This window comes from Globicephala melas, chromosome 19, assembly GCF_963455315.2.
Source record: "Globicephala melas chromosome 19, mGloMel1.2, whole genome shotgun sequence".
Taxonomy (NCBI): domain Eukaryota; kingdom Metazoa; phylum Chordata; class Mammalia; order Artiodactyla; family Delphinidae; genus Globicephala; species Globicephala melas.
Window position 1 is genome coordinate 1,657,021 of NC_083332.1, and position 27,751 is coordinate 1,684,771.

Genomic DNA, 27,751 nt, shown 5'->3' on the forward strand with positions numbered 1-27,751 from the left:
AATATGCCCAACTTATTTTTTACTAAGTTCACTTCAATAGAGGCAGGGCAGTCTTTTCCACGAATGGTACCAGAACAACTGAACATCCTGAGGCAAAAAACACAACCTAAACTTCACATGGTAATACAAAAATTAATTCAACATGGACTAGAGATTTAAATATAAAAGGTAAGGGCTTCCCTGGTGGCGCAGTGGTTGAGAGTCCGCCTGCCGATGCAGGAGACACAGGTTCGTGCCCCAGTCCGGGAAGATCCCACATGCCGCGGAGCAGCTGGGTCTGTGAGCCACGGCCGCTGAGCCTGCGCATCCGGAGCCTGTGCCCCGCAATGGGAGAGGCCACAACAGTGAGAGGCCCGCGTACCAAAAAAAAAAAAAAATATATATATATATATATATATAAAAGGTAAAACTATAAGACTTTTAGGAGAAAATATTCAGGACCTAGAGCTTGCTGAAGACTTCTTAGACAAGACATGAAAAGCATGAAGAAGGGGCCTTCACAATAATGCCATGGATTAACATAACAAAAATGACTTGGCCTTCAATGGGAATACAAAACTAGACATGCAGTCATTTGAAAGGCCCTGAGGAGGGTTCAGAGTGAATGCATGATTATTTTTATGTCTTTCTGTACAGTATATTTCTTAACATGAAGGAATACTACCACGTTGCTCAAAAAAAAAAAAAAAAAACCAAAAAACAAAACAAAAACAAAAAAAACCAAAACTCCAAAGAAGTAATTTCAAAATACCCTGACAAAAGATACTAGTCATTTAGTCATTATACTGGGACTAAGCCAGTGGCAACAACTGTGGAACACACATGTACCTGCACCCACACATGCTCATATCATCTGTTAAAATTCTAGTCACTTTCTTTGACAGTGACTCTTCACACAATCTTTTGTAAGATTAAAAATGAGACTACCTCTCTGCATGTATCATTATCCTTTAGCTTAATTTAGCTATGTGTTTTATTTTGTTCTGGCTCTAATTCAACCTCTAGAAAGTCACTGAGGTGGACCTGAAGAAACCTCTCTAAGGAGGAATCAGAGGGAAGAACTGGGATTCATCTGGAAAGGTCGCACAGCTACACTGTCATTGTCACCCCACAGAAAAAAAAAGAATGAACAAGTAGATTAAGTATGAGTGTTGGGTGGTTAAAGACACATGACACAGTATGTTCTCAAAAAATCAGTCTTAAATATGCAGTAAAACGGGCCCACTCATACATACATCTTTATCTCCTTAAATATGAAAGTATTTCATAAGTCAAGCCTTCATATTTCTCATAAAGACATATGCTACTCAAGGATAAAGACGATGTTGTAGAACAAAGTTGGCTTGCAGTAAATATTTTCAGACATATTCTCAACTAACTCTCCTGACACTGGACAGCAGGTGCATGTATATTCAAGACAAATAAAAGGAACAAGGCCCTCTGATCTCTGCAACAACACTCCCCTTGCCTCAACTAAACTAAGGAAGGGATGACAAATTGCCACAGGCTCATCACTGAAATCTGAAAACTGTGTTTGCATTTTTCTCTTTTCTCGTCTCCTCCTCTTTTGTTTACAAATATCCCTGAGATAATTTTGTAGCGTAAGCTAAGGAGAAAGATGTGGCTGCGGGTTTTGCTAAGTGCACAATAAAGATTGGATCACTCTCCTGTGTGAATTTTCAGATACAGAATAAGTTTCTAGGCTGAGGCCATTTCTAAGATGACTCTTTAGATGACAACTGATATCCTGCAATAGCTTTTCTCATGGGGAAGAAAAATGAGAGGTTTCTCTTTGGTATGAATGATCAGATTCTGAGTAAGATGCTACCTCTGGCAAAAGATTTTCCTCAGTCGTTACATGCAAAAAGTCTTTCCCCAGTAGGAGTTCTTGAAGACTGACTGAGGACTGCCCACTTGTGAAGGTTCTTCCCACATCTGTCACACTGACAGGGTTTCTCCCAGTATGAACCCTCTGATGCTGAGTGAGGGATGAGTTGCGACTGAAGGCCTTTCCACACTCACTGCACTCATAGGGCTTCTCTCCTGTGTGGATGACGGAGTGTCGAATGAGGCTTGTGCTCCAGCAGAAGGTTTTCCCACACTCGAGGCATTCATAGGGCTTCTCTCCACTGTGAATCCGCTGGTGCCTGGTGAGGCCTGACATGCGGTTAAAGGCCTTCCCGCACTCCATGCACTCATAGGGCTTCTCTCCAGCATGGATGCTAATGTGTCGAATGAGGTCTTTCCTAGTGCTAAAAGCTTTCCCACATTCTTTGCACTCAAAAGGTTTTTCTCCAATATGGGCCCTTTTATGCAAGATAAAAGTATAGCAGTAGGTAAAGGCCTTTCCGCATTCAGTGCACACGTAGGGCTTCTCTCCAGTGTGGATGATGGCATGTCGAATGAGGTTTGCCCTTTGGCAAAAGGCTTTGCCACATTCCATGCATTCATAGGGCTTCTCTCCACTGTGAATCCGCTGGTGTCTGGTGAGGTATGACCTACGGTTAAAGGCTTTCCCACACTCCATGCACTCATAAGGCTTCTCTTCAGTGTGGATGCTGAAGTGTCGAATGAGGTCTGACCGATTACTAAAGGCTTTCCCACATTCTTTGCATTCATAGGGTTTTTCTCCAGTGTGGGCTCTTTTATGTAAGATAAAAGTGGAACAGTGGGTAAAGGCCTTTCCACATTCACCGCACACATAGGGCTTCTCCCCGGTATGACTCCGCTGGTGCTGCTTGAGGTGTGACCTGCGGTAGAAGGCCTTCCCGCACTCAAGGCACTTGTATGGCTTCTCTCCAGTGTGGATGACATAGTGTTGGATGAGGTCTGTGCTGTCACAAAAGCCTTTCCCACATTCGTTGCATTCAAAGGGTCTCACTCCACTATGAATCTGCTGGTGCCAGGTGAGATGTGATCTGCGGTTGAAGGATTTCCCACACTCCACACACTCAAAGGGCTTCTCTCCCGTGTGGATGATGTAGTGTCGAAGGAAACCTGTCTTATCTCGAAAGGCTTTCCCACATTCTTTGCACACAAAGGGTTTTTCACCAGTGTGGCTTCTGTTATGTAAGACTAAATTGGAGCGGTGGGTGAAGGCCTTTCCACACTCACTGCACTTGTAAGGCTTCTCTCCAGTGTGAATCCGCTGGTGCCTCGTGAGGTGTGACCTGCGGTTGAAGGCCTTCCCGCACTCTGTGCACTCATAGGGCCTCTCCCTGGTGTGGATCATGTGGTGCTGGAGGAGGTGTGTGCTCTTAATAAAGGTTTTCCCACACTCTGTGCATTCATAGGGCTTCACGCCAGAGTGAATCTGCTCATGTCGAACAAGGAAGCAATTCTTGTTAAAAACTTTCCCACATTCCTCACACTTATAGAGGTGTTTCCCTTCATGTATCAAGGGTCCTTTCACTGGTCCACGTGAGTCACATTCATAAAGAATATCTCCTGGAAAGACTCGCTGCTGAACAATCCTTGAGTGAAGACCATCATGTGTCCCTAAACCACCATGTTCAGGGCTCATTTTCCCAGAGAGCTTCTCCCTCTGGGGGTCCATCCCTGGTCTCAAGTGGACTTCATGCATTTCCAGTGGCCCATCCTGATCCTTGGTTTGTCCCAACAGGGAGTCCCCTGAGGCTCGCTGAGTCAGTTGTTCCTGGGGTGAGACTTCCTCAGACAACGCCCGGTGAGAAGGGGTAGGCTCTGTGGTATCAGCTTTTGTGTTGCCACCTGAAGGGAATACAATACACAAAAGGCATATAAGTGATGGCAACACAGAAGAAACTAAATCACCATGTCAGTGAGAAGATGAAAATAGTGGCTGTGTACCTGCTGCGTTTTCAAATCTCTGAAACCCAGGTGTGTAATTTCTTTCTTTTTGGTTCTTAGATTCTTGAAAATTTTAGAGGGAAAACCCAAAGGGACAGCATGGGCAGGGGACAGAATGTCTGGAGATGAGGGGCAGGTAGACAGAGGAATGAAGACACTGTGTGTGGTGAGTGCTCGAAGCCAGAACATCTCAAGGTGCTACAGGAAGCCAGCAAAGGGGCACTTAGTGCAGTAGGTGGGAGACAGGAAGAGGTCATGCAGGCTTCCCAGATGCAGCCAGACCTTCTGACGTATAGAGAAAATGGGAAGGCCCTTTCAGCCTTTGGAAATACAATGAACAAAGGCACAGAATCTTCCAGAATCAGGGAACTGCCATGCATGAGAGGATAAGCTCCCAAGATGGGATTGGTGTCCTTACCAGAAAAGATACTAAGGAGCTTGCTTCTTTTCTCTGCCATGTGAGGACAGAATGAGAAGCCTGCCATCTGCACACCAAGGAGCAGGCCCTCATCAGATGCCAGATCTGCCAGCCCCTTGATCCTGGATTTCCCAGACTCCCGAACTGCGAGAAATAAACGTTTGTTACTTGAGCTGCCCACTCTGTGGCATTCTTGTTACAGCAGCCAGACTAAGACAGGACGGTATGAGTAATGTTCTCATTCTGGAGTTTGGTGATGTTAAGAATATTATTTTCAAAAAGAAACAAAGGAGCAAATAATTTAATTAATACATCAATTAATCAAGGTCATTGATTAATCAGTGATGACAATGTCCCCATAAAACCAAGGTTTATGATTAACTGAAACCCGTACCTGAGGTCCACTAAACAAAAGTTAGAGGTCACATGAGTATTATGGTTAAGAACATGGTCTCTGACCACAAAAACCCTAGGCCCAAATTCCAAAAGAACACAATATTAGCTTTGTAGCATCTGGTAAGGCACTCAAATTCCATAGGCCTTCATTTTCCTCTTCTGAAAAATAAAGCTAAAAATAGAGCCCACCTTGTAGGACTGCTATGAGGATGAAGTGAAACACTACATATACCATGTTCTGGAGGGTGCCAGACACAGGGCAAAAAAGTCAATCAATTAGCTTTAATTTTTTATTATGCGTTAGTCCAATAATGTACACCTGGGACCTAACTAGGCAGCATGTAAATTGGAGGTGTGAGAATGAGAATGTGTGGATTAACCTTGGAGAGCATTTAAGAGTAAAGAGAATGAGCCATGAGATGCCCGATGAGCCAACATTCAAGTGATGACCAGAGAAGGAGAATGAAGGTCCAGTGAGAAGAGGGGCAAAGAATCCAAGAGGGTCAAATGCTCAAACACGACACAGTCTGGAAAGTCTGTCTTGCGTCCTGAGCTCATTTGGCGTGGCGGTCAAGAGTGCTCGCTCTGGAGCAGAACAACTCAACTCAAATTCTGCCTGTACCCAGCCAGCTAATGTTGGACAAATTCTTAGCTGTTTCCTGTCTAAGCTTCCTTCTCTGAAAAACTGAGAGGCTCTCAGTTTCTGCCTCATAGGCTGTTGTGAAAGCTAAATGAGAAAATGTCTGTAAAGCACTGGGCACACTTCCAGGTGTGTTCAGTAAATTGTGGTCCATTACTCATGATCGTTTATGGTTGTGCTGTATTTGAAGATTAGGAGCAAAGCAGTGACCGTGTAAGGAAGAGTTTCAGTGCTGTGGTGCAGAGGAACCTCCCCCAGACCTCAAAGAGCAAAGAGAACATTACCAAGAGCTGCCAAGGATAGGGACAGATGGAGTCTTTCATAGATGAATGGTGGGGATGTTAAAGGGGGCAGACACTCTGCAGAACTGTCTGGCAGTTTCTATCAAAGCTGAGCATACAGCTACTCCATGACCTGACCTGCACACATACCAGAATGTATTCCTAACGGAAATCAGTGCTTACATGCACCAAAAAACATAACATGAATATTCTCAGCAGCATTAAGTTGAAAACAACAGGAGTGCCCATCAGGAGGTGAATGGATCAATGAAGGGCAATTTTTCAAGCAATGAGCTATTACACCGTATTAAGAGTAAACAAATTCCAACCCCAGGTAACCACATGAAAAGAATCTCAGACATGATGATCAAAAGAAGACACATATGACAGACAGCATGCTATGGGGTTCAACAGTCAAAACGAATCGGTGCCGACAGTCTAAATAGGGGTTACCAAGCACAAGGGGCTATCGAGGGCGTGAGATCCCAATGAGATGCTGGAAATATTCTACATATTGACTGAGGTGGTGCTTACATGGGTTAAACATACCCAAGCATTCATGAAGTTAACCTCTTAAGATTTTTACACAACACAGGGTGTGAGTTACACCTCATTTAAAACATGCAAGAAAATTTTAGTAAATGTGATGGACAGGACTCAAGTGTAGACATCTCTTGCAAGAATGAGACAGCTTCTCCAAGAAGATGGATTTTATAGGGAAAGTAGAGTCAATGTCAGTGTGAAGCCATTAGAGAGGCAGAAGCATTTTCTATTTACTTTCCCCGAATGTGAGGCAACTGAGCATATCTTTGTTACAAAAGAGGCAGAAAAGGTGAGAAGCAGCAGTTCCCTGAAAAGGTTTGGCCTAGACTCTGGTACATGAATTGGCCTTGGTCAGGGGTGAGATCTCCTCTAGGGAGGTGAGGAGGTAAGCTACACATATGAGAGATTTAGATGAATGTAGAAGGGTTTAAGGATCAAGCAACACAAGGATACAGGCTCTATTTTCTTTTTAAGATTTTTTTGATGTGGACCATTTTTTAAATCTTCATTGAATGTGTTACAATATCGCTTCTGCTTTATGTTTTGGTGTTTTGGCTGCGAGACATGCAGGATCTTATCTCCTCGACCAGGTATCGAACCTGCACCCTCTGCATTGGTAGACAAAGTCCCAACCACTGGACCGCCAGGGAAGTCCCACAAGCTCTACCTTCGACATGAAAACGTGCTGAGGGCTCTGTGGCTGGGGGAGTGCTGAAGGTTGGGAACAAGATCTTGGTGGCTGCGGGGGCCACCGTGGGAGACAGGGCTGACTAGAGGCACCGAGGAGGTGTGGGGAGACCAGCCAGGAGTGTGCTGGCATCACCCAGGCAAAAGCTGAAAACCTGGACCGAGGTTGTGGGGGGGACATCTTCTCCTGGTGGTGGAGGTGACAGACTCAGGAGGCGTGCATGCAAAACGGACAGCATTTGGAGGGTTTGGTGGAGACAGGGGTGTTGAGGAGTTATCTGAGGCTGAACCCAGCCTTCTAACATGCACGGGAGGTGGGAGGAACGGGCAAGGTCAAAAGCCCCCTCTTAGGCATGTTGAGCATGAGGTGCCTTGAGGTTTAAGCAAACAGGAGGGATAGGAAGACTAGGGCGGAGGAGTGCTTCTGGGTGTCTGACTGACGCTCAGAGTGTGGGTGGATGGAGAAGGTGGGAAAGGGTAAGATAGAGAGCATAGTTGGAAAGGCCCTGTTTACTTGCAGTTCAGAAGGAAATATGAGATACTATCATTACTCACTAGCACTAATCCCACGATGTTAATAATACTAATAGCTTACTTTTGCTGAGCCACTCACTATGGGTCAGACCAAGTGAGAAGCAGTTTCATACATAATCTATTGCATCCTCCAACCACCCAATGAGACAGAAACGATTATGACTACAATTTCTCAGGAACAGACTGAGTGTAACAGACCACACTAATCAAACAATTTCATTCCTCTCCTTGAAAACACTCAGCCTCCTATCCCAGCCCCAGGCACCAAATGACAAAGTCGAGTATCTTGTCAGTGGAATGTGAGTGGAAACAATGTGTTGGAAGTGGGTGTGACATTTTCCCTTCTCTGTTTTCCCTCTGCCAGATGGAGGATGCCAGGAACCCTGAAGGTCCCACGCTGATGACAGAAGGTAGCTGAGTCCCTGAATAACTGTGTGATCAGAGCTTCCTACTGATCCGCATCACCCTTGGTTCAAGAAAAACACTTTTCGTGTGCTGAGCCATGGAGATTTTGGAATACACCTGTTAGAACAGCTAGGTTTACCTTGGCCAAACTTATATACAAAGGCACAACAGGATCATGGAACCTCCCCAGGGCCACAAGGCTGTGTGGTGTGTCACACCTAGTTTTTAAGCCCAAGTACATGGAGCCGAGAGCCTGAACTTACCTGATACGCCCCACACCTCCCCAGGAGCAGTGGAGAGTGTTATGGGGTAGAAGGACCACAGGTTAAAAGGTTCCACAGATCCCATGCCTCCAGAGAGACCATGACAAGAAAATTCTCACAAATTTTATAGGCAATGGTCCTCCTGCTGTCTGCAACCTGCTGTGATGCCCGCTTGGCCAGCTGTTGGCACTTACCTGGGCAGGAGCTTGGGGAGAGGCCTCTCTTCCACGTCTGTAACTCTGGGCTGTGCTCCAGTGGGTGGATCAGCTCTGGCTTGGGCAAAGGACATCCTGTTCACAGAGAAAAAAAGAGAACATGAGGATTTTGGTGAGAAGAAAGAAACCTCTCAACCCAGATTGGGACTGCAGGATTTGGAAGAGACCTCGGAATGCAGCTGCTCCCATCTAGGCAAACAAAATGCTGCAACTAGGAAACAAACTGTAAAAACACCATCCTTTGTCCCTGAAGACTGTAGACATTAGTGCTGGCTGCACAGACAGCACCAACTCCCTTTGATCTCCGTCCCACAGAACCCAGCACCGTTCAGACGTACCTCCTGAAGACGTTTTCTAATTCATTCAAGTCAGGGACCTCAACCTCCTATGCATCAGCAACACCTGGGGTGCCCAGCTACCACCACACAGCAGTTCAAACAAAATCTCTGGGAAGGGCCTGGGCATCAGATTTTAAATGCTCCCCAAGTGATAGTAGCCAACCTGGCAGGCTAAGAAGCCCTGGTCTCCATCATCCCACAAATGGCATCATCCGTATCTAAGGTAGGCAGGTGACCTACGACAGCTGCTCTGAGTAAAAAGAAAGCTTTATTTCAGGAAGGGCTGAGTGAGGCCCCTGCAGCTCCTGCCATCCAGAAGCATCTTGCGACTCCTGTGAGGGAACCAGCCTGAGCATCAGAACCAAGGAAGCAAAGAAACAGATACCTGGGTTGGCACCCCCAACCTGGAAGCCAGCATCACCTCTGAGCTGCTTCTTTCAGGGTGTAGACTGTTTGAGCTGGTCTGTCATGTGTACCCAAACATATATCAACCGATGTGGGGGTAAAGACTGTAGATAAATCAATGGCAAAGGTACCAGGACCCGCACAGAAAGCGCATCTGCAGATCCTGAACCAAAGCTCAGGATTCGTTTGTCATCACTAAGCAAATGTTCACTCCTGTCTGCTACATGCTCAGCACGGGGCTCAGGGACAGGGCAGTGGAAAGCGAAGGAGTCTTTCTTCCGCTGTCAGGAGTCATGCTCCCTGCAACCACAGGGCCTTTGCACGTGCTGTCCCTTCTAACTGGAAGGCTGTTTTTTTCCCTACTTTGCTCGTTCTAGATTACTCTAATTCTTTGGGTCTCAGCTCAAATGTCACTTTCTGAGATTTCACTGAACTGTGGCTCCTGAGCCCAGGTGCTTCATCAATCTGCCATGTTGCCATGGAATTTTTAAATCCTAACAGTTAAGTCAAAACTAATATTTAGTCGACTTCTTGTTTCCAGTTCTGCCTGTAAGGAGATTCCAGGTCGCCACTCCATCCTAACAACAAGTGGCAAAATGAACAGACTGAAAAGTCAACAAGTCTTCTTGGATCAATAACAGAGGGGAGGAAACAAGGTAAACTGCTATCCCCAGGACTGGAGACACCGGGAATACAGTGAGTCACAGCTTACAAGAGCAGAGACTCATGAGCAGAAACTGCCACAGGAACCAGCGCCAGGATAGAAAACCTGAACGATAATGAATGGATTGGTGGAGGTTCAGTGCAGACAACCCTGACAGTAAAAAAAAACCTCCAGGGATACAGTCACTATGAAATTTCTCTCCAGAAGCTCAACCAAGTTCCCACAAAAAATAGAAGAGAAAAATCCCCTTGGGCTTCTGGCAGGGGGGAAGGAAAAAGAACCAATTATGAAATATATCAGAGCACTCTCTTTAACCAGGCCTGTCCTCAGAAGAAACTAGTTAACCAGATCCTAAACTGCTGGGGTTTTATCAGAGCCTAAATGGCCTGGAAGAAGGGAAATACCCAACTCCAGTCAACTTTGGCCATCCTGTCCTACCTTAGTGGAGGAGATAAACACTTGTGACATTCACAGTCCAGAGGGATAGGCCCACTAAAAGACTGAGACCAAATCATAGAACTATAAGAACACTCTTTCCCTCCTGCCCTGCCACTACATTTTTTTTTTAATTTATTTTATTTTTGGCTGTGTTGGGTCTTTGTTGCTGCACGTGGGCTTTCTCTAGTTGTGGTGAGCGGGGGCTACTCTTCGCAGCAGTGCACGGGCTTCTCATTGCGGTGGCTTCTCTTGTTGTGGAGCATGGGTTCTAGGTGCACAGGCTTCAGTAGTTGTGGCTTGCGGGTTCTAGAACACAGGCTCAGTAGTGGTGGCACACGGGCTCAGTAGTTGTGGCGCATGGGCTTAGTTGCTCCGCGGCATGTGGGCTCTTCCCAGATCAGGGCTCAAACCCGTGTCCCCTGCATTGGCAGGCAGATTCTTAACCACTGCACCACCAGGGAAGTCCCGCCCACCACATTCCTAAAGGCCTATTTACAGCAGTTACTTTTGCCTAATACATCATGGCCTATTTACAGCAGTTACTTTTGCCCAGTATATCATGTGCAGCTATCAAAAAAAATTATGAGTCACTCTAAAAGTCAAAGAACACAATTTGAAGAGACAGAGCAAGCATCAGAACCTGACATGTCAGGGATGCTGGAATTATCAGATCAGGGATTTTAAATGACACTGATTAATATGCTAAGGGCTTAATGAACAAAGTAGACAGCATGCAAAAACAGAGGGGGAATGTAAGCACATCGAAGGAAATCCTAATTAAGAACCAAAAAAAAAATGCTACAGATCAAATAACACTGAAGAATGCCTCTGGTGGACTTATCAGTAGACTGGACACAGCTAAAGAAAGAATCTCTGAGTTTGAGAATATATCAATAGTAACCTTCAAAACTGAAAGCAAAGAGGACAAAGACTGAAAAAAACAGAATATCCAAGGACCATAGAACCATAAAAGGTGTAATATAAAGTAATGCGAATTTAAAAAGGAGAAAAAATGAGAAAAAGAAACAGAAGAAATACAGGAAACAATGATGACTGGGAATTTCCCAAAATTAATGTCAAACACCAAACCACAGATCCAGAAACCCAAGAGAACACCAAGCATGATAAATGCCCACTACCCCCACCCCCGTCCCCCAACAAAAAAAACAAACAACCACACCTAGGCATACCATTTAAAAACTACAGAAAATTGAAGATAAAGAAAAAATCCAGAAAGAAGACGAAGGTCAAAACAAAACAAAACATCTTACCTATACAGGAACAAAGACAAGAATTACATATGATTTCTCCTCAGAAATCACATAAGAGAGTTGAAAGATTTAAAGTGTTCAGAGAAAAACCTCATCAATCTTGAATTCCACACCCTGTGAAATTATCCTTCAAAACTGAAAGAGAAATAAAGAATTTCTCAAAGAAACAAAAATTGAGGGAATCTGTTGCCAGTAGACCTATCTTATAAGAAATGTTAAAATAACTTCTGTAGAGAGAAGGAAAATGATATAGGTCAGAAACTCAGATCTAAATATAGAAAGGAGGAATACTGCAGGAGGAATAAAAGAAGGTAAAGATAAAACTTTTAGTTGTCTAACCAATCTAACAGGTAACATTGTGTTCAGAATAATAATAGTAATAATGTATTCAATTATGCTTATGTACATAGCTTACACACACTTATACATATACATACATACATATAAATGCTTATTTTTATATATGTATAAAATATATATTCCCATTATATATGCACTTACATAGTGAAACAAATGGCAGCAATGATATGAAGGATGGGAGGACAGAATTAAGATTATTTTGTTATAAGGTCTCATGTTACCAGTGAAGTGATATAGTGTTATTTGAAAGCAGACTTAGATTAGTTGCCCTTTGGCACATTATCATTTACATTAGCACTCCTACAAAATGAAATACTTAGGTATAAATCTAAGAAAATATGTACAAGATTTTTTTTTTTTGTGGTACGCGGGCCTCTCACTGTTGTGGCCTCTCCCGTTGCGGATCACAGGCTCCGGACGTGCAGGCTCAGCGGCCATGTCTCACGGGCCTAGCCGCTCCGCACCATGTGGGATCTTCCCGGACCGCGGCACGAACCTGTGTCCCCTGCATCGGCAGGCGGACTCTCAACCACTGCGCCACCAGGGAAGCCCATATGTACAAGATTTATATGAGGAACTCCACAAAGCTCTGATGAATGAAATCAAAGAACAAAATAAATGGAGAGAGATTTTATGTTCATGGATAAGAAAACTCAGTACTGTCAAGATGTCAGTTCTTCCCAATTTGATCTATAGATTCAATGCAATACCAGTCAAAATCTCAGCAAATCATTTTGTGGATATCCAAAACTGATTAAGTTTATATGGAGAGGCAAAAGACCCAGAAGAGCCAACACAATATTGAAGAAGAACAAAGTGGGAGGACTGACGCTAACCCAACCTCAAGACTTACAATAAAGTTATAGTAATGAAGACAGTGTGATGTTGGTGAAAGATCAATGGAACAGAATTGAAAGTCCAGAAATAGACCCACATAATACAGTCAACTGATCTTTGACAAAGGTACAAAAGCAATACAATAGCTAGCAAAGCTAGTTTTTTTAACAAACGGTGCTAGAACAACAGGATATCCACATATTAAAAAAAATTACCTAGACAGACCTTATACCCTTCACAAAAATTTACTCAAAATGGATCACAGATCTAAATGTAAAACACAAAACCATAAAATTCCTAGAAGATATTATAGGAGAAAACCTAGATAAGTATGGGTATGTGATAACTTTCTAGATACAACACCAAAGGCGTAATCCATGAAAGAAATGATTGATAAGCTGGACTTCATAAAAATTAAAAACTTCTGCTCTGCCAAAGGATGAGAAGACAAGCCACACAGTAGGAGAAAATATTTGCAAAAGACGTATCTGATAAAGGACAGTTATCCAAAATACACAAATATCTCTTAAAATTAGAAAGTAAGAAAACAAAAACGACCCAATTTTAAAATGAGCCAAATACCTTAACAGACACCTCACCAAAGACCTTAAAACACATCTCACCAAAGACAATATACACACAGCAAACAGGCATATGAAAAGATGCTCCACAGAATATATCATCAGAGAAATGCAAATTAAAACAAGATACTACTACATACCTATTAGAATGGTCAAGGGACTTCCCTCGTGGTGCAATGGTGAAGAATCCACCTGCCAATGCAGGGGACACAGGTTCGAGCCCTGGTCTGGGAAGATCCCACATGCCGCAGAGCAACTAAGCCCGTGAGCCACAACTACTGAGCCTGCACTCTAGAGCCCACATGCCACAACTACTGAGCCTGAGTGTCACAGCGACTGAAGCCCGCGGGCCTAGAGCCCATGCTCCGCAACAGGAGAAGCCACAGCAACGAGAAGGCTGCACACCACAACAAGAGTAATCCACGCACCGCAACAAAGAGTAGCCCTTGCTCGCTGCAACTAGAGAAATCCCACACGCAGCAACGAAGATGCAAAGCAGTCATAAATAAATAAATATAAATGAAAGAAAAGAAGGGAGGGAGGGAGGGAGGGAGGAAGGAAGGTCAAAACGTGGAACACTGACAACACCAAATGCTAGCAAGGATGCGGAGCAGCAGGAACTCTCATTTAATGCTGGTGGGGATGCAAAATGATACCACCATTTTGAAGACAGTTTGGTGGGTTCTTAAAAAACTAAATATACCTTCACCATAGGATCCATCAATCACAGTTCTCGCTATTTACCCAAAGGTGCTGAACACTTATGTCCACATAAAAACCTGCACACGGATGTTTACAGCAGCTTTATTCATAATTGCCAAAACTTGGAAGCAACCAAGATGTTCTTCAGTAGGTAAATGGATAAACGATGGTAAATCTAGACAGTAAAATATTATTCAGCACTAAAAAGAAACATGCTATCAAGCCATGAAATGAGAAACAAATGCATATTACTAAGTAAAAGAAGCCAATCAAAAAGGTTACATACTCTATGATTCCAGCTATACGACATTCTGGAAAACACAAATGGAGACTGTAAAAAAGATCAGTGGTTGGTGAGGGGGCAAGGATGAATAGAGAGGACTCTTAGGGCAACAAAAAAATTCTGTATGATACTATGATGGATACATGTCATTATACATTTGTCCAAACCCATGGAGTGTACAACACCAAGAGTGAACCCTAATGTCAATTATGGACTTTGGGTGATCATGATGTGTCAGTGTAGATGAATTAACTGTAACAAATGTACCATTCTGGTGAGAATATTGAGAATGAGGGAGGGTATGCTCGTGTGGGGGGAGAGGGTATATGGGAAATCTCTATACTTACCTCTCAATTTTGCTGTGAACCTAAAACTGCTGAAAAAAAAACAAGTCTTAAAAAAATAATAACTATTTATAGGTATAACCATATTCCAGGGACTGTGCCGAGCAATTTAAATGCATAAAAAAAACTGAATTAAGTTTATGAACTAATTTAGAAATGAAATGACATACATATTTAAAATATTGAGTCTTTTCATTCAGGAACAAGGTAAATGTCTTCATGGATCTAAGTCTTTTTTAGGTCCTAAGCAAAGCGTTATATTGACCTTCCTGTGGGCCTTGCATGAAAAATTCTATTTTAGGATTTCCTTATAGCACCCACATGAAGTACATATTGCAATAAGCACCATTTTATAGATGAAGAAACAGAGGCTCAGGCAGATAAAATGATTTGTTGAAACCATGGACACGATGAATGGCTGAGCCAAGATGAAAACCAAAGTCTAGTCATCTCTGGCATCTGGCATCTGTATTTAACTACAAAGCTACACAACACTGTTCCAGAAAATGCTGAATCCAAGTGTAGGGTGATGACCATGACAACAAGGACGACGATGATATCACTAACAGTAGTGACAGCAGCAGGAGTCACAATTGCTAACCCTGCACACAGCCAGGCATCACCACGCACTATTCTGAGCCATTCACCCTCACAACAGACGTGTGAAGCAGGTACTATATTACTTCATGAGATACTACCTATGAGATAACTGACATACAGAAGCGTTCAGTAACCTGCCCAGGAACACACAGCTCATAAGCAGCAGAGCAGGGATTAGACACCAGGAGTCTAGAACCAGACCCTGGACTCCCAGGTGCTACACGAAGAAGGAAACAGCAAACACTTCCCCGTGGGAGTCAGCAGCTTCAGACCAAGTGGGCTGTGGTGGTGAGAGGGGGACATAAGCAGAGGAGTCAATCCTCAGGAAACAGGGCCAGAGGAAGGAGCAGACGTGGAGATGCCAAAATTCAGCATTTCATGAACTACTAAAAATAAAAACTTGGGTTTGGAATCCCACACAGTGATTTGGTCAAATAGAGACATTTGCACGAACATCATATATCATTTATTCTAATCAACATTTCACAAAAGGATGGACAAAAAATGCAAAGCAGAGCTGTTGACAACCAAGTTGTGCCTTTTAAGTTGAATGGATTAAGCTTTAGGAAGGACTCACAACAATGGCCCTATTTCCCTTACTTGTTGAGTACAGCGTGCTGGGAGAATTAAATGAGTACAGCATGAACAGAGAAACAAGATAAACATACAGCAAGAAACAGAGATGAGGAGTGAGTGGGCCTCAGAGAGCAAGGACTTAGTGACTACCTCCTTCTGCAAAATAGCTGCAGCAGAAAAAACCACTGTGAAAACAAAGTGACATGAGCAGGCCCACGAGAGAAGGCAGAACAAGAGACCCAGAAGCCAGGGCATAATCATGCTCCTCTAAGTCGCTATATCAGTCCCTCAAGGAGCTCAGCAGAAATTCCTACCTTTGGGTTCTGTAAGACACCTCCATTTCCTCCCAACACATCCTTCTCCTTTGGCTGTGACCAAAGGCAAACTATGTTTCTTGTCCAACCCTCCCTAAGTGAGATACAAGGAGACCAGGCAGCAAGAGGTGAGTCCAGAAAATAACTGAAGCTGTGCGGAGGAGGGTAGATGGGCTACAGAGGGCTTCTCAACCACCAGGCCTGGAGCCAGAGGGTGGAATGAAGCAAGTGACAGGTCCCACATGGATTGGGAAGGCCTTACCCAGAGAGACCAGGAGCCCGCAGGTCTCCAGCATCACCTCCTGGTACAGGGTCCTCTGGGCGGGGTCCAGCTGCCCCCACTCCTCCTGGGTAAAAGTCACGGCCACGTCCTCATAAGTAACAATCATCTGGAAAGTCAAGCAGATGCAGTTGTGTTGGTCTTGGGGCTATTGATCGAATCAGAGCCCATCTCTCTCCATGGCAAAGATGCAGAGACCAAACAGCCCCTGAAGGCCGAGCTCTGTGCTGGATTCCAGGAGGCAGACACTGCTCTAGACTGATCACAGCAGTGTAGCCGACAGAAGTCTCCTAGGCAGGAGGCGACGGAGAATGACACGAGGTCGGAACCCTCCCGCATGGACTGTGAGGCACAGAATGGTAAGGGTGCTAAGGTGTCAGACAAATGGGAAAGAATAATGACAACAAAACAATACCAATAATAATTACAGCAACAGTACCCCAGACCCACTGGTCCTCATTGTGTGCCTGCCTCGTGCTGAGGCATTTACATGTCTTGTTAAAGTGTCTGAAAGTCCCCAGCTCTTAAGTCCCACCCACTCTTGAGGTTTGAATCCTAAGTCCTAAAGTCAGCACTTGCCTGCTGTGTGAACTTGGGGGCCTCGCTTAATTTCTCTGAACGTTGATTTCTGAATCAATACAATGATTCTCACTGAGCAATAATAGTTATGAGAACTAAAGAAAAAAGAAACACTGGGTGACTGGCCACAGCCGGTGAGGTCAATGCCATTATCATCTTCATGTCAGTCAGGAGACCTGAGGCCCAGGGAGCTCTACCAGTTTGCCCAAGTTTACATGGGTTGTGATCAGAGGCAGGATTTAAAAGCAGGTTCCTCTGGTCTGAGGTCTAACAGCATAACCATGACCCACTGGCAAAGTAAAACCACAGTTAATGAAGATGTGAAGCATTTTAAATAAATTTCCCAGTTATATTCATTTCAGCCACTGCTGAAAATAATTCTGCAGACGTGGGCAGAGGAGCAGATTCATCATCACCCACCTCACAGGAGAGTCACCTGAGGTGGTTGTACCTGCTTGGGAAGTGGCAGGGCCTGGACCAGCTCCTGCTGCCATGTGAACCTTGGAGACTCCCAGGGAGAATCCACAATGAGCCATAACTTCTTTTTTTTACCTGAGACTTGACAGCATATATCCCGGAGGAAAGAATACTTCAGGGACCAGGGAATAGGAATTGCTGAGGACACTGGAGGCTGTAGCCAGGAGAACAACAGCCTTTGATTGGCCATGATGTCTGTCCTTGCTGAGCAGGATGGAACATTCAGCCAACGGCCACAACGTCTGGCCCTCCCAGGACACGTCTCAGCAGATGGGGGAGTAGGGAGGATTCTGGCAATCGCAAAGACCCTCTGGGGGTTCCTTAAACAACCAATATACCTTTTATTTGGTCCACACTCTTCCGCATGCTGAAATGCCATGTCCTTGGTTCATGCCAAGACTGCCTACCGGAAGGAAGCCTGCTTGGCTTGCAAAGTTTACTTTAGGTGTCACCTCCAGGCAACCCTCTCCACTGTTCGTAGAGAAGAGGGTAAAAATACAGGCTGTGGTGGCGACATACTTGTTGTTAGTTTCTGCTACTAAAGAACTGCAGTGAACTTGGGCAGGAAACTGAACTTCACTGAGTCTCAAGTTGTTCTTGTACAAAACAGTGATAATAAGAGAACTTAGCTCTGAAAAGGTGAGGATTACATGAGGTGATATATTATGCCTGTCGACCTGCTAACAGCAAGGACTCAATCGAGGCCGGCCGGCTATTACGGTTCTTTTCTCATTGTTTTCTCTTTGCTCCCACAGCATCCTGGACAAATTCAACCAGGAATTTTGCCAGGTTCCCTACACAAAAATGCCAGAACACAGGCAACAGGAAGGGGCCATTTTAAGCTAACTGCTAGAAAAGTCCTCTCCAAATAGGAGACATCTGCGCAGAGGCCAGAAGGATGTGAGAGGGAAGTCCTGCAAAGATATAGGAACAGTGGGACTTCCCTGGCGGTCCAATGGTTAGGGCTCCATGCTTCCACGGCAGGGGGCGCAGGTTCGATTCCTGGTTGGAGAACTAAGATCCCCCAAGCCCTGCAGCACGGTCAAAAAAAAAAAAAAAGATACAGGAACAGTACTCCAGGCAAAGGCCAGTGCAAATATAAAGATTGGGGGCGGGGCGGGGCGCGGGGACAGAGAACTTATGGTCAGGTTGGTGTGTCTGCAGAACAGTGAGCCAGGGAAGAACGGAAGGTCAGAGGAGGTCGGCCGGGAGGATAGGGAAGCTGGAATTCTAGAATTTTAAGTGTGACGGGAAGGAAGGAAGCATCATTCATCCTTCACGCACTGATGAAACACCTGTCGGAGACCCAAAACTGTGGTAAGACCGCGGATAAAATAACGAGTCAGCGCCACTTGTTGTAAGTAAACGACGAGGACAAAGAGAAACCCAATGGCTTACTTAGCCTCCAGCCTGCCCAGGAGCCCTCTCCGAACCAGCGGAGAAGCAGCAATGCCAGCAATATGGCCCACTCACCCGTGCCGGGTCCAACCACCCCGCCGCCATCACGGGACCGTGAGGAGAGAGCGGGGCCAGAGAGGCGGCTCCAGGATTCAGCCGCCCGCCTCCTGCCCAGAGCAGGGGGGTGAGGGGGTTGGGGTTGGGAGGGGTCACCTCGGCCGACGGTCGCACTCTGAGCCTCAGTTTCCCAGGCGCAAAATGCGCACGAGGCCCAGGCCGTCGCGTCAGAGCTCCCGGGACGGGGTCGGGGCCCCGGCAGGCGCTCACGGGACACTCCCGTTACGGAGGACCCGGGGCGAGTGTTGGGCTAGTACACCGACACGGAGGTAAGACACACCCTCCTCACTGGCCTGCCCAGCTCGGGGCTGGGAAACGCACCCGGCCCATCGCCACAGGACCCACAGCCCCGGAGGACCCAGCCGGCACAGATAGATGACGCAGCTCTCCAAATGGTCGGAGGTCCCGCCCCCGCCGGCGCGGGCCGCAGGAAACCACCCCCGTCCTGAGCCATCACTGGCCCAGCATCGGCGCAAACACGCGGCGCTCAGCCTTCTGGGTAACGTAGTATTTTTTCCCCCTGCAAACAACCAGGTGTGTGGAGCAACTTACCTCAGAGCATCAGTGAAAGCAGTATTTCTGCACTCTCTCCTCAAACACCATGAATGGTCTCTATCGGTGGAAAAAGACTCCCAGACGCCCAGATTTTTTCTAGCAAGGAATGTGAAAAATGTGTCCTGACCCTGGAATTCTGTCACCTGCTCCTTCCTGTTCATCCCTAGTATCACTTTAAAGCTCACTGTGTAGAGCCCTGTAGGCCACTGTAAAGAAGTCATAATATGTTCCCTGTGTGTTCTAGAATATACCCAGGAATTAATTTGGTATGTTAATATACACAGAAATGGGAATGATTGTCATGAAGGAAGTAGTTTATGCTCACACATTCCTAGAAACAGGAGACAGGGCACATCACAAAGGGCCACGAGGGGAAGACCAGGATGGGTCAGGTCAGGAGGTAAGAGAGGTGAAGAAAGCATGGTCCACAGCTTTTATTGTGTTTTCAACAGGAAAGATAAGACAGGGTAGGATAAACAGTTTGGTATTGGCTAGTTTGAATACTGTCAACAGGCTTTGGAGCATACGGGCTGACTTATTTGCCCGGCACAGGCCCTTAGATGATGAGAAATATAGTCTCCTAAGTGTAAGAGTCAGAAAGAGGAGGGTTTCCGACTAGGGGCTTTGGGTTGCTTAATTTACACATGAAAGAAACAGCCCCTAAGAGTAGTTTGTTACCTCTAAGAATTGGCTAGTCCTGAAAGGGGCATTCTTGGGAATTTCCTGGCAGTCCAGTGGTTAGGACTTCATGATCTCACTGCTGAGGGCCCAGGTTCAATTCCTGGTTGGGAAACTAAGAGCCCACAAGCCACGCTGTGTATTTGGGGACCTCAATTATTTGTCTTTCGCCATTTTCAGAGGTGTGGGTCTATGAGAAGGGCATGTGGAACAATCTCTCTAAAATACCAATCCCACGGGAGATAACTGGGATCTTACTAACACCATCATCCCTTGAATACATGCTTTCTACTTGCTCACCTGGACAGCCCCTCCTTGGAATTGCTCCTTGCTCTGTCCATGACTCTCTACCTTGTTGCAGCTCAAAGATCACATCTGGCTTGATGCACTGACACCCTGTTCTTTGGAAGTGGCATAAAAATGGCCAATTTGGGGCTTCCCTGATGGCACAGTGGTTAAGAATCCACCTGCCAATGCAGGGGACACGAGTTCGAGCCCTGGTCTGGGAAGACCCAACATGTCGCAGAGCAACTAAGTCCGTGCACCACAACTACTGAGCTTGCACTGTAGAGCCCGCGTGCCGCAACTACTGAGCCCGAGTGCCACAACTACTGAAGCCCGTGTGCCTAGAGCCCGTGCTCTGCAACAGAGAAGCCACCGCAATGAGAAGCCCGTGCACCTCAACAAAGAGTAGCCCCCGCTCGCCGCAACTAGAGAAAGCTCACGTGCAGCAACGAGGACCCAAAGCAGCCATAAATAAATAAATGTATATTTTTAAAAAAAGACTAAAAAGGGGGGTGGGGCACAACAACAAAAAAATATGCTTAATACACGGATCTCCAAATTAAAAATCACAGCAGAGAGAAATTTCCTTCAAGTCATCCAGCTGGTTAGAACAAGGCCAGGAAGTGTAACCAGGTGGTCTGACTAGAGGGTCCATGCTCTTGACACTGCTCCAAGGAAGGGAAAATAGTGCCCATTTACAATTTAGCTTAGACCACTCAATTGTCAGGTGTGTAACATACCTGTGAACAGATCACAAATCTTTAACCCTCAAAACTCAAGGATGACGTCTTTGAGCATTCCAGAGGCACCTCAGCATCCGATAACTAAGACAGGAAAGGCAGTCTGCGGGCCAGAGTATGAGTACAAAGGGGAGAGGCAAATACTCCCCGAGACCAGATTCCTACAGATCTCCAGCATCACGTCTCTGTAGAGGGCCCTCCCAGCTGGACCAAATGCTCCCATACCATCTCAGTAAAACTCACAGACAGGTCCATGAACTTGACTAAGCCTGTAACAAACCCTTTAATCTCCAGTTATGCACATTTAATGATGTAGGAATTATTATGACCCCATGTTCTTTAATTTTTTTTGTTGAAGTCAAATGCTACAAGTTTCAACAGTGGGAACAAAAAGTAAATGAGAAACTGTTGACACATGTGCAATGGAAATACACAGCATTGACCTGGTCGTTACATCTTTGTACAAATAAAAACAAATAAAGGGAATATTTGCAAGTCAAACCACTGACGACATATCTAAATAGACACAGATTTATTGAGAGGCAAGATTCTTTCTCACAAGACATTCTCTATATTTTGTCATCACTAAATTAAGTCTTGACCACTATGTAAGAATTTCCATTCTGACATAACTGATTGTTTTCGTTACAGTGATTTACATGTATATAAACCTTCACCTCAAAGCTATGACTTATTTCTTGTTGTAGCAAACTGTATTTGTTAAAGAAATTTGAACTTCCTCAACATTTAGGTATCATTTAAGTCACTGTGAAGAAGAGTTAATATGGCATGCTATCATTTGAGCTTCAAAGTTTGCCCTTGGCTAAAGTTTGAGGCCTTAGATTTCGGGAGGCTTCCTATCATTCCCAGAAATGATGAATGGCTCAGTGCACCTATTGTTTGTGTAAACAAGGTGGCTTATGCTGCTAACCTGTTATGCTTCTGGAGGTCTAGAATTCTGTTATGCTCTAGACAGAGTGCCCAATAAAAATCATAGGCACTGAGGTTCTAATAAGTTTCCCTAGTAGACATTTCACACATGCAGTCATAATTCATTGACAGAACTTAAATTAAGGACTCAGAATTCCTAAAGCTTGTCCCTGGTTTCCTCTGGACTCCAGTCCTTGTATCTTTTCCCTTGACTGAGATTGCTTTGTATTCTTGTGCTGTCATAAACCTTCGATGTTCAGTATAATATGCTGAGTCCTTTGATGCTTCCTAGTAAGTCATAACCCTGGGTAGTCTTGAGGACTTTCAACACAGTCATTCCTTATGACTTTTAAAGTCTTATAGATCTGTCCATAAAAGCCCATATAGTTTCTCTTTGTGGTCAACATAAGTCATATACTGTGCCAACTATACACACAGCTTTGTGTAAACTCTGTGAGGGAGGCAAACATAAAAATACACTACTGTGTGGCCATTCACTAACACACATATACTGAGTGTCTACTGAGGAAAATAAAAAAAGCAAACATAAAAATACACTACTGTGTGGCCATTCACTAACACACATATACTGAGTGTCTACTGAGGAAAATAAAAACGTAAAGTGAACAGAATCAGACAGTGGCTGGATGTGAGAATGATAAAAGAAAAATGGCTGTGAGGTGTCTGGCTTTGTCAACAAGACAGAAGATAGTGAAATTCACTGAGATTGTTTTTTCAGGCACCTCAAACACAATGTCTAAAACCAAATGCCAACCTTAGCCCTTTTCTACCTCCCTGCTTCCTCAGAGATTATATTTCCTACAAAGTTACAAGAGATGATGCAACCATTGAAGACTGAGTTTGGTTTCTCACTCAAACTGAAAGGATGGCCAAGATGTACTATAAAATGAGAAAGGGGGTTACAGATCAAATGAGTATTATTTGATCCGTTTTAGTAAAAATGAATAGTGATCAGGAAAACAAAGATTCATACTACAAGAAGGAATCTAGGAAAGTGATAAGGGTATGGACTCTGCAGCCAGCCTAAATGGCCTCCAATCCCTAATCTCATATGTTGTAATGACTGTACAATTTGGGGCAAACTCCTTAATCTTTCTGTTCCTCAGTTTCCTGATTTGTAAAATGATGATAATATTACCTATCACATAGACTTGTTGCAAAGGTTAAGAGTTGATGTGTTTAAACATTCAAAACAATGGCTGATATACAGTAATACCACGTTTGCTTGCTCTTAGAATTATTATGGGTGCATCCTTATGGTGATGGTCTTGACCAAATGACACATGCATAAACTCAGTGTATATGAATACACAGAAGGTGTGGAAGTATGAACAGAGGGTAACAGACATGAGAAATATTCAACCTGGAGACACAGATTTGGGGGAACTCTGTAGATCACTGAGTATAAAATGCATTGAGTGGGAATTAACTCACTCATGGAACAAATCACAAGTGAGAAAGCAATGGCCTTGGATGGACCCTGGGAAGCACATTGTTTAATACATGGGCTAAAGACACAGACTCTCTGAAGAAGGGTAAGAACTCACAGAAACCAGGAAAGGACCTTCAAGTCAGAGAGGTGGGCAACAGTCCAACAGTGATGGGAGGGCGGGAGGAGGAGAGAGGACAAAAGGGAACTTTGTGAGACCTGCTTAAGCCAGGCAACCATGGTGGAGGTCATTCTTTAGTTGTCAGTGGAGCGAAAGGGACATGATGGGGTGAGGACAGGTAGTGGACAGAACAATCACACAGGGTGTATCTGTGAGAGAAAAGAGAAGGGCAGAGCTCAATACACATGTAGGACAGAAAGTGCTTGGGGGTGAGGAACACAGGTATAGATTGTGAGGACAGAAGGGGATTCAGAGGGAGAATTTAAAGACCAAGAAGTAGAGGCACAAAAGAAAGACAGTGGCCCTATACAAGTTAGGGAATATGGGAGAATGTGTTCAACAACAAAGAGGAAGACTGAACCTGGAAGACGAGTAGCCCATTCTCCTTTGAGGCTATAACAAGCCTTAGAGAGCTCAGAAATTTTACACACAAATCTTCCCTGGAGAACACAACTCTGAACAATCTGCAGGTTTCCCAGTTTTATTTTCTTGAGAAATATTTGTGGATAACAACACAGAAGATGGCAGGTCTTCCATTCCTCCAGATACTTCAGGATTTCTATTCCAGTATCAAGATAAACCACCAGAGAACCACTGACTTTGGACTACACAGTTTTGCTTGTTTTCTCAGAGTCCTTCTTTGGCATCATAAACTAGGCAAAGAAATAGAAGATGTGTAAAAGAACCAAACGGAAATCAGACAATTGAAAAATTCAAAAATCAAAACGAAAATTCACTGGATGAGCTCAATAGTAGATTATATATGAGAGAGAAGGAATCAGTGAGCTCAAAGAGAAATCAATGGAAATTAATCAACGTGAGCAACAGAGAAAAGCAGACTGGGGGAAACAAAAAGATGGGAGCCTGAGAATCCTATGGAACAAGAACAAGAGAACAAAGGGCTGAAAAAACTATTTGAAGAATAACTAAAAAGTTCCCAAATTTGCCAAGTGGCATACACCACAAAATGTGAAAAGCTGAGCAAACACCAAACAGGACAAGCCCTCCAAATTTTATGGCAGGTTACGTCATAATCAAACTTCTGAACTCTATATACAAGGAAAAAACACTTTCAAAGCACTTGACATAAAGGATACATTACAGATAGGGAAATAATGAGTCAAATGGCAGCAGATTTCTCAACTGAAACAGATCAGATTTCCCATCTGGAAGACAGAAGGAAATTACTTACTTGCCTTTCAAGTACTAAAAGAAAAGAACTGCTGACCCTGAATCCTATATCCCACAAAAATATCCTTTGGGAATGAAGGAGACATAAAGACATTTTTAGATGAAGGAAAACAAAAACACTTTTTACCAGAAAATCTGCAACAAAAGACAGGCTATAGATTTTCATGGGGCAAAAAATTTAAAAAGAAACTGTTAATGGAAGAAACTTGAGATTTCAAGAAGGAAGAAAGAACAATGTAATGAGTAAAAGTAGAAGTAAACAGACTGTGCTTCTTCTGAGTTTTGTAAAAATTGTTTGACAGTTGAAGCAAAAAGAACATCATCCAATATGGTGTTCAGTATATGAAAAGGAAATACTTAAGACAATTATATTAAAAGAATGGGGAATGTAAAGGTACCCAGGTACGGGTACGGTTTCTACGTGTCAAAGTGCTAAAGTGTTGATACCGTAGGCTGTGATAAGTTATGTATGTACAATACAATACCTAGAGTAACCACTAAAATACAAGAGATATACTCAAAAACATCACAGATATATCAAGTGGAGTTCCTAACATTAAAGTAACCCACAAGAAGGCAAAACAAACAACAAAAAGTACCCCCTCAAAACCAAACAACAGGGGCTTCCCTGGTGGCGCAGTGGTTGAGAGTCCGCCTGCTGATGCAGGGGACACGGGTTCGTGCCCGGGTCCGGGAGGATCCCACATGCCGTGGAGCGGCTGGGCCCATGAGCCATGGCCGCTGAGCCTGCGCGTCCGGAGCCTGTGCTCCGCAATGGGAGAGGCCACACAGTGAGAGGCCCATGAACAGCAAAAAAACAAACAAACAAACAAAAAAAAACCAAACAACAGAGCAACAAAAACATCATAAAATGGTAGTTGTAAGCCCTAAAAATATCAATAATTATTTTAAACTTAAATGGCCTAAATATACCAATTTTAAAACAGAAATCAGTAAGATGGATATAAGAAAATGAGCCAAGTATATGCTATTCACAATATTCACATATTACATAACTTCAAATGTAACAATATAGATAAGGTTGAAAATAAAATTATGGAAAAATATAAACCATGCAAACATTAACCAAAAAGTCAATAGTAGCTATATTAATATCAGATAAAGTATACTTCAAAGCAAAAAATTTTAGAGGAGCAAAAAGAAAGCATAATGATAAAAGGGTTATTACACCAAGATGACACAGCAATCCTAAATGTGTATGCACCAAACAACAGAGCTTTGAAATACATGAAGTGAACACTGACAGAACTTAAAGGAGGAAGAGACAATTCTAGAATTAAACTGCAGGACTTCAACACCCCTTTCTCAGCTGTTGATAAAAATACGAGGCAGGAAATCAGCAGATATAGAAAATCTGAAAAACATCCTCAATGAACAGTATCTGGTACATACATATACAAACTCCACTCAATGACAGTAGAATACACACTCTTTTCAAGCAGCCTTACTGAACATTCATCAAATATCCTGGGTCATAAAACAAACCTCAAAAAATTTAAATAGCCAAATCAAACGTAAAAGAAATCAGAAGAAAGCACAAAATACTCCAAACACTGGGAAATTAAACAACATCCTTCTAAATAATCCATGGGTTAGACAGTCTCGAATAAAGAAATATTTAGAACTGAATGAAATGTAATTAGAACATAAGACAAGAAGCTAAAACAGTACTGTGAGGGAAATTTATAGAACTTAATGCTTACATTAGTAAAGTGAAAAAAAAAAAACCCTCAAATCAATAACCTAAGCACCCACCTCAAGAAACTGCAAAGGAAACTATCAAAGCAGTAGAAGAAAGGATATAATAAAGACCAGAAAAAAATAATAATTCAGTGAAATTAGGAAAAGATAGAGGAAAAAATGATATAAAGTGCTGGTTCCTTGAAATAAAAAAATTGATAAATGTCTAAGAAGATTGACAAAGATAAAAGAGAGTTAACACATTTCCAATAATAGGAATAAAACAGGGACTATAAGTACAGATTCTGCTGCCATCAAAAGGATAATAAAGGAATACTTTAAACAAATAAGAAAATTTAGATGAAATGGGACAATTCCTAGAAAAAGATAAACTATAAAAACTTATCCAATATGAAATAGATACTCTGAATAGTTCTATACATATAAAATAAAATAAATACATAATTAAAAAGCATCCAAAAGAAAAATCTCCAGGACTAAATGGTTCACTGGAGAATGCTACCAAACATTAAAAGAACAAATAAAACCAATTCTATACAACACACTGTCTTGTGAATAATACACCACCTGTTAACACGTTAGGAGGCCAGAATCACCTACACACCAAAACCAAACAATGACAATTGAAAAAAATATATATAAAGAAAACTACATATCACTGTCACTCATGAAATTAGAGGAAAACTTCCTCAACAAAATACTAGCATATTTAATACTGTAATATAATATATAAAAATAATTATACTCCATGACCAAGTGGGGCTTATTCCAAGGATACAAGGCTGGTTCGACATTCAAATCTCAAATGAATGTAATACATCATATCAACAGGCTACAGAAGAAAAAACACAGGATTCTATCAATTGATTACAAAAAAAGCATTTGACAAAGTTCAACACTCATTCACAACAACAAAAAAACACAGTAAATTAGGAACATGGGGAACTTTCTAAACTTGATAAAGAAAACTCTATGTAGAAAACCTTACAACTAACACCATAGTTAATGATGAAAATCGGAATGTTTTTCCCCTAATATCAGGACCCAGGCAAGAACATGTTTTCTCACTACTAGTATTTAACATCATATTGGAAATCTTAGCTAGTGCAGTAGGACAAGAAAAGGAAATAACAGGTATACAGATGGGAAGAAGTAAAACTGTCTCTAGTTGCAGATGATACTTCTATGTAGAAAATCCCAAGCATTCTATCAAAAGAAACAGCAAGGTTGCAGGATAACAAAATA

The 27,751-nt window shown here is 43.3% G+C and overlaps 1 protein-coding gene across 5 annotated transcripts in view; it reads right to left on the reverse strand.

The window, feature by feature from the left end:
• Nucleotides 1-368: 368 nt before the first annotated feature.
• Nucleotides 369-27,751, reverse strand: part of LOC115848067 (zinc finger protein 805) — a 47,912-nt gene continuing 20,529 nt past the window's right edge. The window contains exons 1-5 of one of the 5 annotated variants that reach the window (XM_060289466.2): nt 18,733-18,880; nt 16,186-16,312; nt 8,190-8,285; nt 4,247-4,390; nt 369-3,729 (exon numbers count right to left, since the gene is read on the reverse strand). In XM_060289466.2, coding sequence (XP_060145449.2) covers nt 1,763-3,729; nt 4,247-4,390; nt 8,190-8,285; nt 16,186-16,312; nt 18,733-18,762 — 2,364 coding nt within the window. In that variant the 5' untranslated portion in view covers nt 18,763-18,880 and the 3' untranslated portion in view covers nt 369-1,762. Of the gene's footprint in view, nt 3,730-4,246; nt 4,391-8,189; nt 8,286-16,185; nt 16,313-18,732; nt 19,013-27,751 lie in introns of those variants that run through there. The other 4 variants (XM_070044399.1, XM_070044398.1, XM_070044400.1 and 1 more) reach the window with 4 other exon arrangements.